This window comes from Physeter macrocephalus, chromosome 14, assembly GCF_002837175.3.
Source record: "Physeter macrocephalus isolate SW-GA chromosome 14, ASM283717v5, whole genome shotgun sequence".
NCBI lineage: Eukaryota > Metazoa > Chordata > Mammalia > Artiodactyla > Physeteridae > Physeter > Physeter macrocephalus.
This window is the reverse complement of record NC_041227.1, coordinates 22,732,682-22,751,117: the sequence shown is the minus strand read 5'-3', so window position 1 is coordinate 22,751,117 and position 18,436 is coordinate 22,732,682. Positions and strand designations below refer to the sequence as shown.

The window sequence follows — 18,436 nt, the reverse complement described above, 5'->3', positions numbered from 1 at the left end:
GCGTCCGGAGCCTGCGCGTCCGGAGCCTGTGCTCCGCAACGGGAGAGGCCACAACAGTGAGAGGCCCGCATACCACAAAAAAAAAACAAACAAACTAATTCAGAGAAGCCAAAGTAGTGTGTGAATAAAGATTTAAGGATGAAAACACAGATGGCAACAGAATACTGCATTACACCATTTACATAAAGTTAAAAGCATGCAAAATAACACTATATGTTACTTAGGTATATTTACAAATGCACAAAAAGTTAAGGCCGTGTGTGGGAATGATAAACACTAAATTCAGAACAGTGGTAACTGGAGAGAAGGAGAGTAAGGAGATGAAAGTATCAGAGAGAGGCAACTATATGTAAAATGTTTTATTTTTTAAGCTGAAATAGGTTCACAGTATGTATTATTCTTTATATATTTTTGCATGTCTTAGATATTTTGGATATTTAAATTTTTAAACTAAAAAAATATTTCTAAGAGCCATCTTTCAGTTCAAAAGAAAATCCCAGGATCATCACAGAAATACAGGTAACCACAGATTTCTTGCAGAGGTTTAGGTAGAGGCTTAATCAAAAAACCTGAACATGGTTTCCCTGGTGGTGCAGTGGTTGAGAGTCCGCCTGCCGATGCAGGGGACACAGGGTCGTGCCCCGTTCCTGGAAGATCCCACATGCCGCGGAGCGGCTAGGCCCGTGAGCCATGGCCGCTAAGCCTGCACGTCCGGAGCCTGTGCTCCGCAACGGGAGAGGCCACAACAGTGAGAGGCCCGCGTACCGCAAAAAACAACAACAACAAAAAAAACAAACAAACAAAAAAAACAAACAACCTGAACAAACTTCAAAAGCCTCCCTTTGATCATCTCTGGGAGTCCAAGTTAAGTGGTGGGAATTATCATCAGTAAGATTTTTGCAGCCATTCACAGCTGGGGTTATTTAATTAAAAGGGCAAAATATAAACTAAGGTGTTTTTATCAGAGAGAAGGGGGCTGGCTTAGCAAACAAAGTAGTTAATGAGGACAGCTGCAGTAGTGGTGGAAGGACAGAGGCCCCACTAGCTAAGGGTTTTGGAGTTCTACTGCAAAAAGAAGGCCACCTGGGGCTTCCCTAGTGGCGCAGTGGTTGCGCGTCCGCCTGCCGATGCAGGGGAACCGGGTTCGCGCCCCGGTCTGGGAGGATCCCGCATGCCGCGGAGCGGCTGGGCCCGTGAGCCATGGCCGCTGAGCCTGCGCGTCCGGAGCCTGTGCTCCGCAACGGGAGAGGCCACAAAAAAAAAAAAAAAAAAAAGAAGGCCACCTGCAGGGTGTGAGAGCCACAAAGAAGGCTGTTAAAAGGAAAGGAAACAGGGAGTTCACCCAGGAGCAGCCAGAGAGACAGATGGAAATACAGGCCCATTCCCCAGGCTGGAAGCCAGCCAGCAGGACTACAGTTAAGAGATGCAGGCAGTTAAACAGGGATGTGTAGGCCCTGGGCAAAGGTGACACTGTGCCAACAAGGAAAGAATACTTCCTTGTAACCCCAATCTTCCAAAATACTTTGAAACAGAAAGATTTTATGAAAGGAGAGTCTCCACGAGAGAAGGGCAGTCAGGTCAGCAGTCCCCAGATTCGATGCTACCTTTCTTTTTGTCTCCCCCAATCTCACCAGCACAGGTACCATTATGCCTGGCCTTAGAACTCAATATTGACTCAGATCCCCTAAGCACAGACAAAATCCCTTTAAAACATCCCCATGCATCCAGTTAGAGACAGGAAAGTGGCTAAAAACCTAAGGAAAATTAAACACACACACACCAAGAAAATATTAGAAGTATAAAAATAAATGAGGGGCGTCCCTGGTGGTGCAGTGGTTAAGAATCCGCCTGACAGTGCTGGGGACACGGGTTCGAGCCCTGGTCCGGGAAGATTCCACATGCCCGCAGAGCAACTAAGCCCGTGCGCCACAACTACTGAGCCTGCGCTCTACAGCCCACGAGCCACAACTAGTGAAGCCTGCACGGCACAACTACTGAAGCCCGTGCGCTTAGAGCCCTTGCTCAGCAACAAGAGGATCCACCACAATGAAAAGCCGGCGCACCGCAACGAAGAGTAGCCCCCACTCGCCGCAACTAGAGGAAGCCCATCCACAGCAATGAAGACCCAACACAGCCAAAAATAAATAAATAAATAAATAAGGTTAAAGAGTACAATTTAAAATCCAAAGATAGGTATATTTCTAGGTATATTCAGCAGCCTCAACTACAATGAGATTTAAAGCAGGAGAGGTTAAAAGTGACCTAAAAAGTAATTACCTGAATGTGTTACCTTTGTAATCATTAATCAGTTTTTCCATATGTATGTTACATTTTAGCAGAAATTTTTGAATTAAAAAAAATCTCCAGGGTGGAGTTTTCCTTCCCTTTTACCCACTACCCCACGCAGCCATTTCCCCGTCCCTTGAAAGGTTGATTTTTGCAAGGACATAATTTCCCTACTCCAAATAAAGACATTCTTCTAATCACTGAAGCTGTGTCTATACCCCTTTGCATCCCCAAAACCTACAGGTGGGGTGACTATTCCACCCCCACTGTATCTCCAACTGTTAGCCTCAGCACATTCCAAATTCAGGAACCTATCCTCCAAATTCACAACCCTCTAAGCATAGTAGGGGATACAGGTTTTTATCACTCCCTATCAAACCACCTGCAGCTTTCTAACATGAATTCTGAGTTCCAAATAAGAGCAGTCTCAGCAAAGGACAGACTAGACTAACGTTGCTTTTGTCAAGTGAGGCAGATGTAAAATGTCATGAGAATCAACTGGTCACAATCAATCAGCATTCATGTTCCACATGCTCAAGTTGGAGATTGGGGTGGGGCTGGAGTCTTCTCTCTCTGCACCATAGTTTACCAGGATGCATTTGGGTGCAGACACAGCTTCATTACCAGGGATAAAAAGTCTCAAATTCTAGCAAGACTAAAATACTTCCAGACTATATGATATGGGCCCATTTTCACAAACTGGGAAAGATTTGTGGGAAGATGTGCTAATATTCTATCCAAGTCAACAGTAGTATGTTAGTATCATCAAAGTCTGCCATTTAGAATGAGTTAATTTTTGACACAGGGTAAATGAAACTCTTATTCTAACCAAGAAACCTAATGTTCTAGTAGGCTGAATTCTGAGGATGGAGAAGCAAAACTATTCCAAATTTTTATTTGGTGATAAAGTTTTATCTTGGTGATAACAGATAGCACACCCTGCCTTGCTGTGCTCAAAACCAGGGTATTGACAACAGTTCATTCAGTTTTCTCTCTCCCTCTTTAAATCACACAAAGAAAAAAAAAGAGTTCTCTATATGTTTCCATATAAAGTCAGAAATAACTAAGAAATGAATTAAAATTACTGACGCACTAAATTAAAAGTATCTCTTCTATTGACACTGAAGCTGACTTTGTTAAGAAACTCACTGAAACCTAGTTTCATTATTTCCCCATAAGCTTCTCCTCCCCTTAAAAATTGTTTTAATTGGAGTATATGACAGCTGATCAGTAAAAAAAAGGAATGCATATGATGGTAGCATCTCTAATCAACTTTCATTAAAACACATTTCAGAAAAAAAACCCAACACATTTCAGTTTTATATTTTCTTTGAAAAGATCTGATTGTGTTCTTAGATGAAAGCTACCAAACCTCCCTTAGATATTCACATATATCCCATATATACATATATACACGCTATTTTTTTCTCCAGGGTTTTATATTTAAAACTTTCAAACTACAGAAAAGTTGAAAGAATAATTCAATAAAACACATAGATCCACCAACTGTTAACATTTTGCCACATTTTCTTTATCTCTACACACACACACACACACACACACACACACACACACACACACAGAGATAAAAGCACACATGGGAACCATTTTTCTTCCAGAACCATTTGAAAGTAAGTTGTAAATATCATGACCCTTCACCCCTAAATTTTTTTTAATAGTTTTTTTTTTATAAAACTTTTATTTGTTCTGGACTTAAATCCAGAATATATAAAGAAAACTTAAAACTCACTAATAAAAAGATAATAAGCCAATAAAAATGGGAAACAAGTTGATCAGACTCTTTACAAAAGAAAATATATAAATGGCAAATAAACAAATGAAAATATGCTCAACATCATTAGTCACTAGGGAAAAGCAAATTAAAACCACAAGGAGGGCTTCCCTGGTGGCGCAGTGGTTGCGCGTCCGCCTGCCGATGCAGGGGAACCGGGTTCGCGCCCCGGTCCGGGAGGATCCCACATGCCGCGGAGCGGCTGGGCCCGTGAGCCATGGCCGCTGAGCCTGCGCGTCCGGAGCCTGTGCTCTGCAACGGGAGAGGCCACAGCAGAGGAAGGCCCGCATACCACACACACACACACACACACACAAAAACCACAAGGAGATACCACTGGTGACATGCCCACTAGGATGCTGAAAGTAAAAGTACCAAGCACACTATGATAGGCAGACTTGTGGACTCCAAAGATGTCCATTCTAATCACTGAAACATGTGAATCAATCTATCTTGTAACAGTCCCCAAATAAGTCTTCATTATTGTTCTTTTACCCAGTAAATGCTTGTCCTTCCTTCCATCTATTTCCTTCTTAGACACATTTTTTGATCATTCTTTTAATGAAGGTCTGTGAGTGGCAAATTCTTTACATTATTTTTTTATCTTAAAATCAGAAAGATGATTTTAATCTTATTTCTCAATAAAATAATAACATACATTTGTAAAGCAAACAATTTTAAGAATATTTCTCTAAAGGCTTTCTGGAATTCCTAAAGGAAATTTATCTATTTTAGAAAGAAAACTCCAAGGAATTATGGAAAACAACATAAAATTATCAAGTAGCCCCCTCCCCCTACAACACACAGTAATCATTCTGGTACAAAGCACTTTTTTTTTTTCTTAATACAGCAGGTTCTTATTAGTCATCAATTTTATACACATCAGTGTATACATGTCAATCCCAATCACCCAATTCTCATAGATGAGATAATGAGGTTTTTTAAAAATTTATTTATTTATTTATTTATTTTTGGCTGCCTTGGGTCTTTGTTGCTGCATATGGGCTTTCTCTAGTTGCGGCGAGCAGGAGCTACTCTTTGTTGCGGTGCACAGGCTTCTCATTGCAGTGGCTCCTCTTGCTGTGGAGCACGGTTTCTAGGCACAGTAGTTGTGGCTCGCCGGCTCTAGAGCGCAGGCTCAGTAATTGTGGTGCACGGGCTTAGTTGCTACGTGGCATGCGGGATCTTCTCGGAACAGGGATCAAACCCGTGGCCCCTGCATTGGCAGGTGGATTCTTAACCACTACGCCACCAGGGAAGTCCCACCCCTAAATATTTTAGCAGGTAACTTCAAAGAACAAAGACTGGAGTTTACATACACAAACTACCTTGGGAGAAGAAAATAACCACTACTATTTTATTTCTGAATTCCTCTGCTTATAAATCTCATGCCCAGTTATTTCATCTCTGGCCTTCTAGGGAATCCTGTTAAAGCATTTTACATCAGCCCTAAAATTTTCCTTTCTTTTCTTTTCCAGCTTTCTTGAAATATAATTGACATATAACATTGTATAGGTTTAAGGTACACATGATGATTGGATATATTATACATATATATTGCAAAATGATTATCACAACAAGGTCAGTTAACATACCTCACATATCTACGTGTGTGTGTGTGTGTGTGTGTGTGTGTGTGTGTGTGTGTGTGGTGAGAGTGTTTAAGGTCTACTCTCTTAGCAACTTTCAAGTATACAATACAATATTGTTAACTAGAGTTACTATGCTGCACAGTAGATCCCTGGAACTTAATCATCTTACAACTGGAAGTTAATACCTTTGACCAACATCTCCCCATTTCCCCCACCCACAGCCCCTGGCAACCATCAAGCTACTCTCTATTCCTATGAGTTTGATTTTTTTAGATTCCACATATAAGTGAGATCATATGGTATTTGTCTTTCTCTGTCTGACTTATTTTACTTAGCAAAATGTCCTCAAGTTTCACCCATGTTGTCACAAATGCTCCATTAGCTTAAGATGTATACTCCCTGGTCTTAGTGATGTTAAGTCTCTAATATGCAGTTCTTAATCCTTTAAGGGGGGGGAATCAAGGACTCCTTGAGCACTGATAGCAACTATGGACTTTCTTCTTGGAAAAAATGATACATGCACACACACACACAATTTTTCATACCATTTCAAGGGCTTTATAGACCCGCTAAGCCTATAAATAGACCCCAAATTAAGAACTCTCAGTCCAGATATTTAAAAAATCTCTTTGAGGTCTAAAATTCTAGAATTCACCCACTTTATGTTACCGATGACCAGTGCACAGAAAGGCAGACTGCTAATTCTGGTTCTATTACTTGGTAACAGAAGTGAAAATGAACCACAAACAGACAACACCAATGGAATGTAGCCTTCACTCACCCCAGTCTAAATCCTCTCAGTGGCTCCCAGCCAGTCAATGAGGACTGCAGAAAATTTTTAAAATAACTACATGGATAATACACATGGTTAATCTGTTAACTCTCTCAGAACCCAGGAAAATGAGAATGGTCCCACTACACAATTATCCTTGGCTATTACATATGGTTTTCAATAGGTATTTAATACATGCCAAATTTTCCAATTTAGATTGCTCTCTGCAGGGAAATAGAAACTACATTGGGAATCCACTTTTACCTTGGATAGGCATAAGACAGTGAGTTAAAAGCTGTATTCATTTTCTTGTGGAAAGAAAAACTGGTGAAAAGAATGGAAGATTTTTAAGGGTCTTCATTAATATAACAGTAGTTCAACTCCATTTACTCCAAAAAGTCTGAACCTGGATAGGTGAGTGGATATTAAGCCACGAAGATTAAGCTGACTTTTCTATATATATATTAGTAAAGCTGTCTTACTGGTTTGGGTTTGGTCATTCCAGGGATGGCTGAACAAGCCAGAAGCTTCACTCCCACTTCTTAGGATTTTAAGACAGCTGATCTTTAAGTACACGACCTTTGATTTTTTGTGATAACAGAGATCAGCAGGCTACTGAATCTCACTGGTTTTGTCCCACCCACTGACTACTCACCACAACTTTATTGAAGTCCTGGATTGCAAAATACAGGGCAATGGCAGTGAGTGCATCAGTTATCTGTCAAGAGAAAGAGAAATAAAAGGAAATGAACCTAATTAGTACAGGAGTAATGGGATGCTGCCAGAGTTTGGAGTTTTTGGATGGTGATGGACTATCCAGTACTGAATTCTTACATTCAGGTAGAACCTCAACCCTCACTTTGACTACAAAGATAAAGCCTCTTCAGGGAGGTCTGACCAGAAAACTCTGAGGACTAGGACTCACTGAGGCTTACATCAGTTTGGTGCCCCACATCTGCTCTGTAATTGCAAGTTATTTAAATCTTCTATAAAATGAGAATGATATCCACTGCTTTGCAGGCCTGATGCAGGTCAAGTACTTAGCGCACAGTAAGCCCTCAACAAGCCACAGCCATTATAATTATTAATGAAGACCTCAGTGGACCTCCTACTTGACCCAGATTTTCAACTCTAGATTAGGCAACTGTTTCAAATGTCTACACTCAAAACATAGCCCTGTTTTCTCAATTTTGAAGGTTCTTGCCCTTAAAGTCTCATCTGGCCTATGTCCTCTGCACAGAATGTGCAAGACTTCTGCACAGTCTTGGCAGAATGCTTAGGAAATTCAGGATGCCCTCTCTACTGGCACCACATTTAAAGCCAATCATAGAACCCTGAAGCTAGAAATTCAAGACTACAGAGTCCAGAAATCAAATTTTAAAAGTATAAAGAATTGGAACTGGTCAGATGCCAGAGAATACTCCTCACACATCCATAATACTATCACAGTTCCATGAATTCACATTTAAGATAGCTTTTTGCTTTTATGTTCTGAGAAACTCCTGAGCTCCTAATATAGATTTTTTTCCCTTAAAAACAAGAAGATAAAAGACTCTAAAATTAGGGCTTCCCTGGTGGTGCACTGGTTAAGAATCCGCCTGCCAATGCAGGGAACACGGGTTCGATCCCTGGTCCGGGAAGATCCCACATGCCGCGGAGCAACTAAGCCCGTGTGCCACAACTACTGAGCCTGCGCTCTAGAGCCCGCGAACCGCAATGACTGAGCCCATATGCTGCAAATACTGAAGCCCGTGCACCCTACAGCCCGTGCTCCACAACAAGAGAAGCCACCGTAGTGAGAAGCCTGCGCACTGCAACGAAGAGTAGCCCCCTCTCGCTGCAACCAGAGAAAAGCCCACGTGCAGCAATGAAGACCCAACGAAGCCAAAAATAAAATAAATAAATTTATTTTAAAAGACTCTAGGGCTTCCCTGGTGGTGCAGTGGTTGAGAGTCCTCCTGCCGATGCAGGGGACACGGGTTCGTGCCCCGGTCCGGGAGGATCCCACATGCCGCAGAGCGGCTGAGCCCGTGAGCCATGGCCGTTGAGCCTGCGCGTCCGGAGCCTGTGCTCCGCAACGGAAGAGGCCACAACAGTGAGAGGCCCGCGTACCGCAAAAAAAAAAAAAAATGACTCTAAAATTAAAAATACATATATATTGATTTTATGTGGAAGGTTACTTACCATAAATACCAATTCAGCATAGTCAATCAGGAAATGAAAGAGGTATATTATTAATGGAGTCTGCAGGAGAAAAACAAATACATTAAAAGTTAATGTTATCAGCTTCCAGAGTAGGGGGTGGGGAGGAGGCTATTCTGTCAACAAAAATCTCTTTCTTTCCTAGAATACTGTTCTATGCTAGTTTGCCAGCGTACATATGAGGGAGAATTATTTAGCATCACTTGAATCATTTTGTGCCACTGGGACTATCTGCTGAATTGAGTAAAAAGAATAAACAAAATCTAACATGTGTTAAATACCTGGTGAAGAGCTGTTTACACAGTAAAGGTATGAGGTGAATTTTAGTTTTAAGACATATATAATAGGCACGGGAAACTCCATAATGGACCAGGATTGCTGAACTCATAAAATAAAATGCAAAATGTTTTCCCTTCTTCTGTTCTCTGAGATGTTTTATATGATTAGTGTTACTTCCTCCTCAAACAGTTGGGAAAATTAACTCACCATGAAGCCATCTCAACCTCGGTTTTCTTTGAGAAAAGATTTTAAATTACAGATTCAATTTCTTTCACAGATAAAACACTATCCATATTTGCTATTTTTTTCTTAGCCAGTTTAGGTAACTTGCGGTTTTCTAGGAATTTGTTCATTTCACAAAAATTTACAATTTTTTTGGCATAAAATTGTTCATAATATTTTATTTGTTGGTGTCTACAGGAACTATAGTGATGTTCCCTTTTTCATTCCCAATATTGGTAATGTGCATCTTCTTTTTTTTAATCTTGACAAATTTTGCCAGAGATTTCTTAATTTTATTAGTCTTTTAAAGTACCAACTTTGGGCTTTAATGATTATTATACTTCTTTAATTTCTAAACTTTACAATACATAATTCTTCCAACTCTTCTGGGGATAATTACTTTATCTTTTTCTGATGATACCTAGATCACTGATTTTTAGACTTTTTAAAAAAATTTCTTTCTTTATTTACTTTTGCTGTGTTAGGTCTTCGTTGCTGTGCGCAGGCTTTCTCCAGTTGTGGTGAGTGGGGGCTACTCTTTGTTGAGGTGCACGGGCTTCTCAGTGCGGTGGCTTCTCTTGTTGCAGAGCACGGGCTCTAGGGTGTGCGGGCTTCAGTAGTTGCAGCATGCAGGCTCAGTAATTGTGGCTTGCAGGCTCTAGAGCACAAGCTCAGTAGTTGTGGTGCACGGGCTTAGTTGCTCCGCAGCATGTGGGATCTTCCCGGGCCAGGGATCGAACCCATGTCCCCTACATTGGCAGGCGGATTCTTAACCAATGCGCCACCAGGGAAGTCCTAGTCTTCTTTCCTAAAACAGTTGACCCTCAAACAACGTGGGAGTGCTAACCCCCACGCAGTAAAAAATCTGAGTACAACTTTACAGTTGGTCCTCCATATCCATGGTTCTGCATCCTCAAATTCAACCAACCTCAGATTGTACAGTACTGCAGTACATACTTATTGGAAAAAATCTGCGTATAAGTGGACCTACCTGTGCAGTTCAAACCTGTGTTTTTCAAGGGCCAACTGTATATTCATTCAAAGCAATAAATTTTCCTCTGAGTATGGCTTTAGCTGCATCATACAAATTTTGATATGTTGTTTTATCAACATCATTCAGTTCAAAATACTCTAATTTCCCCTGAGATTTCTTCTTTGATTGAGACTATAGTCTAATTTCAAATTATTTTTGTTTTCTTTTTATATTTTTGTAATGTATTTATTATTGTGGTCACAGAAAATACTCTGTATTATTTCAATCATTTAAAATGTGTTGTGGGGACTTCCCTGGCAGTCCGGTGGTTAAGATTCCGAGCTTCCACTGCAAGGGGCGTGGGTTCAATCCCTGGTTGGGGAACTAAGATCCCACATGTCACGCGGCACCACCAAAAAAAAAAATGTGTTGTGACTTGCTTTATGGTCCATAATATGGTCAATTTCAATAAGCGCTCCACAAACACTTGAAAAGAATGTGCATACTAACATTTAAGGGTGTAATATTCTATGTATGACATCTAGGTTGTTTGTTAAGGATTTATTCAACTCTGCTATGTCCTTATTCATTTTTTTGGTCTGTTTGTTATATCAGTGACTGAGATAGATAGTTAAAAATCTCCCTCTTGGGCTTCCCTGGTGGGCCAGTGGTTGAGAGTCCTCCTGCCAATGCAGGAGCTGCAGGTTCGTGCCCCGGTCCGGGAAGATCCTGCATGCCGCAGAATGGCTGGGCCCGTGAGCCATGGCCGCTGGGCCTGCGCGTCTGGAGCCTGTGCTCCGCAACCGGAGAGGCCACAACAGTGAGAGGCCAGCGTACAGCAAAAAAAAAAAAAAAAACCCTCCCTCTTTGACTGTGGATTTGTCTATTTCTCCTTTTAGTCATGTCACTTTTGCTTTATATATTTTGAAGCTATGTAGTAAGATGAATTTAAAAAAAAAAAAAAAAAAAAAAAAAAAAAAAAAAAAAAAAAAAAACCCTCCCTCTTTGACTGTGGATTTGTCTATTTCTCCTTTTAGTCATGTCACTTTTGCTTTATATATTTTGAAGCTATGTAGTAAGATGAATTTATGTGTAGAATTACTGTATCTTCTGGGTGTTGATCTTTTTATCATTATAAAATAATCCTCTTTACCTCTAGCAATGTTTCTTGCCTTAAAGTGTTCTTTATCTAATATTAGTATAGGTACATCAGCTTTTTTGGGGTAATGTTTGCATGATATGTCTTCTCCTATATTTTTACTTTCTACATTTTTGTGTGTCCTAATATATTTAAAATGTGTTTCTTAAAAGCAGATATAATTATTTTTTTAACCCAATCTGATAATCATTATCTTTTAACTGGATTTTAGTCTATTTACATGTAATGTAATTACTGATATATGTGTGTTTAAGTTTACTGTCTTACTATTTCATTTTCCATCTGTCCCATTTTCTCTATGCTGTTTTCTCTCCTTTCTTGCTTGCTTCACTATTTTTTATTCTTCCATTTTCCCCTCTATTAGCTTGTTGGTTATACCTTTAGCTACTATTCTTTGAGTGGTTAACTTATAGATTATGACATATGTCTTTGAGTTTAATTAAAGTATAATATAAATAAATGATTACTTTTACCACTTCCTAAACAATAATGGGGCCTCTGAACACTTTAAACTCCATATAGCTACTCTCAGCCTTTCCTGTTATTGTTGTTATAGCTTTAATTCTACATATATTTTAAACCCAAAATACATTATTATTATTGTTTTATCAGTCAATACTTATTTAGATTTACCCATATATTTACCTTTTCCATTGTTATTTATTCCTTCCTATAGTCCATGAGACTGTCAAGGATCATAATTCTTCTGCCTTTTTGTATTTTTTTAAATGTGAGTCTGCTGGCAATAAACGCTATCAATTTTTATCTGGTTGGAAACCTGTTTATTTTGCCTTTATTTCTAGAGATATTTTACTTAGTATAGAATTCTATGTCAGTAGATATTTTCTTTCAGTACTGTAAAGATACCTTTTTATTGTCTTCTGGATTCCTTCATTTTTGTTGAAAAGTTAGTTTCCATATTGTTTCTCTTTAAAGATAATTGTCCCTCTTTGGCTGCTTTTAACCTATTTTGGTTTTGAGCAGTTTTATTATGACGTGTGTTTTCTTTGAATTTATCCTGCTTGGGTTTACAGAGTTTTTGAATTGAAATATCTCATAAGTTTAAAAAAATTTCAGCCACTAATCTCGTCAAATATTGTTTCTTCCTCATTCTGTCCCTTCTCCCATTCCGAAACTCTATTTGTATGTTATGTTAAACCTTTTTACTGTATCTCATAGATAGCTTTTTTTCCCTCTGTTTTCTATCCTTTTCTCTCCAAGCTTCAGATGGTTATTTTCTATCTTCCAGATCACTAATCTCCTCTTCAGCTTTGTGTAATCTGCTGTTAACCTTGCCTTTTGCATTCTTAATTTGTTATTATGTTTTCTAGTTCTAGAATTTCCCTTTGATCATTTTTACATATTCCAGTTCCCTGGTGTAATTCACTATCTTGTCACTTATTTTTTGAACATATCAATCACAGGTCAAAGTCATTTTAAAGTCCAAGTTTGATAACTCCAATATCTGGATCACCTGTGAGTCTGTTTTTAGTGCCTATTTTTTTCTATCTTTTATTATGCTTGGTAACTTTTAATTGAATGATAGACACTGTGCAAAAGAAATTGTAGAGGTTCTGGATTTTCTTCCAGTAATGGTTTCTTTAAGCTTCTGGCAAGTATTGATAATTAGAATTGTATCACCTTAATCTAATTAGGGGTTAAGCTAATTAGAAGCTGGCTTCAGTCTTTGTAAGACTAGTCTATACATGGTCTACCCTCATTCTCTGAGTGTAGTCCTTTAGAGGACCCAACTAGAAGCCAAGTCCTTTGCCAGAGCCCTACCACCTTGGTTGGAAGTGCACTTGAATTTGTATCTCCCCAGCACCATTAGACTGCCAAGAGCTTTGCTTAGATCTGTAGCCTCTTACCATCCAATTTCTGTTCTCCTTCTCTGCCCCCTCAGCCTGTGCCACTTACAAATTGGATACATCAAGGAGAAAGCAGCTCAGACTGTCGATCTCACTTTTTGCAATTTCCACTCTGGGATCTCGGCCCCTCAAGTCCTGGTTATCTTGCTACTTTCCAATGCCATCAAACAGATGTTTTTTGTATTCCTCCTGCTTTTCTAGTTGTTCTAGGCAGGATAGTTGGTCTGCTATTACAAGCCAGTTCACCAGTCCACCACACCAGAAGGAAAGTACATGACTTGGTTTTAGTGAGCCCATGCTGGTGACTCAGAAGTACCTCTTCCCAACTCCCAACCACATGTAAAAATGTGTCTTATGATACTGTAAAGGTTATTGACAGGTTTTTTCGTGAGATCATGCTAGTGTGGTAGAAAGAACAAGGCTTTGGGGTCAGTCTCAGGTTTAAAACCAGGTTCCACCTATGTACCTCTGGGCAAGTTGTCTTCCCCTCTGAGCCTTAGTTTCCTCAGCTATAAAATAAGTATAGTGACCTATTTCACAGGGTTCTTGGGAGAATTAAGTGGTAATATTCACAAAGTACTTAGCATAGTGCCTAGCATACAGTAAAACTCAATATGTTAGCTACCTGAGATCAACTTTTTACCTCTTTTTGAAAATAGGGAAATCAGCTTTGCCTTTCAAAGTTCTAAAAGAATTAAACTTTTACAACTATCTACTAATGGATTCTTTTTTGCATTTATCTTTGTTTGTAAGAGGTAGCAACTTGATATTTATATTACCAATAGCCTGCTTTCAAAGTGTCTTGATGCTTCAGATAGTTTAGAATGGCACTAAATAGGTCTCAGAAATAATAGAACAAACTGTTCTCAAAAAGTCTATCAGCAATTGGGCTCATTTCCGTAATGAACTAACATGTACACAGTAGTTAGTTTAATTGCATATCATACTGTTATAGAGAAGCATGCACTGAATATAATTTGTCTTTATGCTACAACTCCATTTAGGTGACTACTCCCAGTCAGGGTAGGGTATAAATTATATAAGTACAATTTTACTATCAGTACTTGACTAAACACAGAAAACAGAAACATCTGTTGAAGGCAGTCATAAAATCTAACCTGTGGTTGCTAAATTACTTTTTTCTCTCCTGTGCAGATTTTTCTTCTCCATTTTCACATATTCTTACCTTTCCTTAAGAAATAGATAATAAAATCTGCTAAAGATTAAGAAAGAAACAATACAAAGCAGCGATGAACTTTCTCTCCAAAAGTATGCTTTTCATTTGGCTTGATATAATTTTATTTCTTTATAGTGTTTTATTACTTAGAGAAGCTATATTAAAATATAGGTAGCTCTTGATTTATGAATGCCCAGCTTACAAGCAAATTAACCCATATTCAGGAATGAGGAGCAAGGGACTCTAAGTTTGAAGTCATCCTCACTACACTCAGGGGAAGCAACTGTTCTTCCCCCTTAATTCAGAGTTTTACAGGTTAACAGTCCTAACGGGGTTATCTTAGACAGGTATAGAGAGTTAACATGCTTCTAGTAGCTAGAAATTCCTACCTCCGGCCTTTATCCCCCTTTACACACGCAGCATGCATGAATGCACGTGATGAGGAGTAAGAATGTATTCTAGGCTCCCTCACTGTATCCAAGAAAACATTTTCCCAGAGAAAAAACATTTTAAATGATGGTTAACTGGCTAGATATAGCTCTTCCATTTATTCATTTGACATATTCTTTCTGAAAGGATTATTTCACATTTTCCCCTCTCCTCAACCTCCAACTTCCCTCTCCAGTTCTCACTTGTAGCCGACAATCTCATTTCTTATGTCACTGAGAAAAGAGAAGCAATTAAATAAGAACCACCTTATTTTCCCACTACCCAGTTGACCAACTTCCTCTATCTATATCTATATTCTCTACTTTTCCCATATTAACAACAGATGAACTTCCTTTCTTCCTATCTAAAACCAAACCCTCCTTGGGCTTCCCTGTGGTGCAGTGGTTGAGAATCCACCTGCCAATGCAGGGAACACAGGTTCGAGCCCTGGTCCGGGAAGATTCCACATGCCACGAGCAACTAAGCACGTGTGCCACAACTACTGAGCCTGAGCTCTAGAACACGCAAGCCACAACTATTGAAGCCTGTGCACCTAGAGCCTGTGCTCCACAATGAAGAGTACCCCCGACTTGCCACAACTATAGAAAGCCCACGCACAGCAACGAAGACCCAATGCAGCCAAAAATAAAATAAATTTATAATAAATAAATAAAACCAAATCCTCCACCTGTGAACTGGTGATCCTATTCCTTCTGGCCTCCTCAAAGACATTGCTCATTCAATCCTCTTTCTTACATCATCAACTTCTTTATCCACAGAATTATTGCCATCAGCATTCAAATATGCAGATCCTCATATTTAAAAAATCTTCACTAGCCATCTCCGTCCATCTACCATACCATTTCTCTGCCCTCCTTTAGAGTAAAACTCCTCAAAAAGGTTGTCTATACTCTGTCTTTCCACATCTTTCCCTCAATGTACTTCAATCAGTCTCTTGTCCCTATACTCCACTGAAATTACTGTTGCCAAAGTCTCAATTTTGGCAAATTAATCATCAATCTTCAATTTAAATTTTCTCAACCTTGAAATGGCATTTGACACAGTTTTTACTCCCTCCTTAAGCAATTACATGGTCATCTAGCATCCATGAACATTCCCTTGATTTTCCTCCTTTTCAGCTATATTTACTAGTTCCTCTTCCCCATCCCAACCTTGATGTATTAGAGTGCTCTAGGTCCTGGTATTCGTTATGTTAATTCACTCCCTAGGTATCTTAGTTATCTATTTCTGTGTAACAAACTGTCCAAAAACTGAATAGCTTAAAACAACACACATTTATTATCTCACACAGTGCCTGAGAGTCAGGAATCCAGGAGTGGCTTAACTGGATAGTTCTGGCACAGAGTCTCTCATGAGATTGCAGCCAAGCTGTCGACTGAGGTTGCAATATCTAAAAGAGCTTAAATATCTGCTTCCAAGCTTACTCATTTGACTGTTGGCAGCAATATTCAGTTCATCACAAAGGCTTCCTTAAGGTTGGTCATGACATGGCTTCCCCCAGAGCAAGTGATCCAAGAGGGAGAAAGTCTACAATGGAAGCTGCTAACTGAGTAGCTTTTGGGGAGATCATACCCCAAGACCAAAGGCCACTGCTAATTCCCTGAAATCCTGGAATGAGACCCTCATCTCCAGGTTGGCTACTCTACCTGAGAATCTACCTGCTATGACTAGGCTTACTACAAGGCCAGTGTGGTGAAGGCTGGCTTGGCAGATGACTTTGAAAAGAATTTTAATGCCCTGAAGATTCTCGTGCCAGAGCATAAATATACTGTCCAGGTGGATGCTGAAGAAAAAGATACAAATGCTGTGCTGAGTTTTTGTCTCTCTTAAAGGCCAGGATTAAGGAATATGAGAAAGCTGGTGAAATACACAATTCCATTTGATCAGTAACCATTAAGGCCTTGAATGAAGTCTTCCTAGAAACCAAATTAGACAAGAAGTATCCCAACTGGCCTCACCAGCCAACTGAGAATTTATCAATTTGAGTACGGGAGAAAGCAGTGGCCCTCATATTACAAACTCTGGACATTAAAAACAGTTATATTAAAAGATAGAAAAAGCAGAGGGGTGAAGGAGGAGAGAAATAGGTGAAGGAGATAAAGAGGCACAAACTTTCAGTTGAAAATTAAAATGAGGGAATTCCCTGGTGGTGCAGTGGTTAAGAATCTGCCTGCCAATGCAGGGGACACGGATTCGATCCCTGGTCCAGGAAGATCCTACATACCACAGAGCAACTAAGCCCGAGTGCCACAATTACTAAGCCTGCGCTCTAGAGCCCGCGAGCCACAACTACTGAGCCCACGTACCACAACTACTGAAGCCCGTGCTCCGCAACAAGAGAAGCCACCACAATGAGAAGCCCGCGCACCGCAACGAAGAGTAGCCCCCACTCGATGCAACTAGAGAAAGCCCATGTGCAGCAACGAAGACCCAATGCAACCAAAAAAACTAATAAATTTGAAAAAAAAATCCATGATTCTATTTTTAAAAAAAGGAAATTAAATGAGTAACAGGTATGAAATGTACAGCGTGGGGAATATACTCAGTAATTACAAAATATCTTTGTATGGTGACAAATGACAACTAGACTTATCATGGTGATCATTTAAAAATGTATAGGGACTTCCCTGGTGGTCCAGTGGTAAAGAATCCGCCTTCCATCCACTAAGATCAGGAACAAAACAAAGTTGCCCACTCTCACCACTATTATTCAACATTGTTTTGGAAGTTTTAGCCACAGCAATCAGAGAAGAAAAATAAATAAAAGGAATCCAAATTGGAGACCACTCTCACCACTCTTATTCAACATAGTTTTGGAAGTTCTAGCCACAGCAATCAGAGAAGAAAAAGAAATAAAAGGAATCCAAATAGGAAAAGAAGAAGTAAAGCTGTCACTGTTTGCAGATGACATGATACTATACATAGAGAATCCTAAGGAGGCTACCAGGAAACTACTAGAGCTAATCAATGAATTTGGTAAAGTAGCAGGATACAAAATTAATGCACAGAAATCTCTGGCATTCTTATACACTAATGATGAAAAATCTGAGCGTGAAATTAAGAAAACACTCCCATTTACCATTGCAACAAAAAGAATAAAATATCTAGGAATAAACCTACCTAAGGAGACAAAAGACCTGTATGCAGAAAATTATAAGACACTGATGAAAGAAATTAAAGATGATACAAATAGATGGAGAGATATACCATGTTCTTGGATTGGAAGAATCAACATTGTGAAAATGACTATACTACCCAAAGCAATCTACAGATTCAATGCAATCCCTATCAAACTACCAATGGCATTTTTCACAGAACTAGAACAAAACATCTCACAATTTCTATGGAAACACAAAAGACCCCGAAAAGGCAAAACAATCTTAAGAAAGAAAAACGGAGTTGGAGGAATCAGGGTCCCTGACTTCACACTATACTACAAAGCTACAGTAATCAAGACAGTATGGTACTGGCACAAAAACAGAAATACAGATCGATGGAACAGGATAGAAAGCCCAGAGATAAACCCATGCACCTATGGTTAACTAATCTATGACAAAGGAGGCAAGGATATACAATGGAGAAAAGACAGTCTCTTCAATAAGTGGTGCTGGGAAAACTGGACAGCTACATGTAAAAGAAAGAAATTAGAACACTCCCTAACACC

At 39.5% G+C, this 18,436-nt stretch overlaps 1 protein-coding gene across 1 annotated transcript in view; it reads right to left on the bottom strand.

The window, feature by feature from the left end:
• Window positions 1-18,436, bottom strand: part of PIGU (phosphatidylinositol glycan anchor biosynthesis class U) — a 120,674-nt gene that overhangs the window by 88,222 nt on the left and 14,016 nt on the right. Inside the window, exons 3-4 of the mRNA XM_024128344.3 lie at window positions 8,627-8,686; window positions 7,098-7,160 (exon numbers count right to left, since the gene is read on the bottom strand). Coding sequence (XP_023984112.1) covers window positions 7,098-7,160; window positions 8,627-8,686 — 123 coding nt within the window. The remainder of the gene's footprint in view (window positions 1-7,097; window positions 7,161-8,626; window positions 8,687-18,436) is intronic.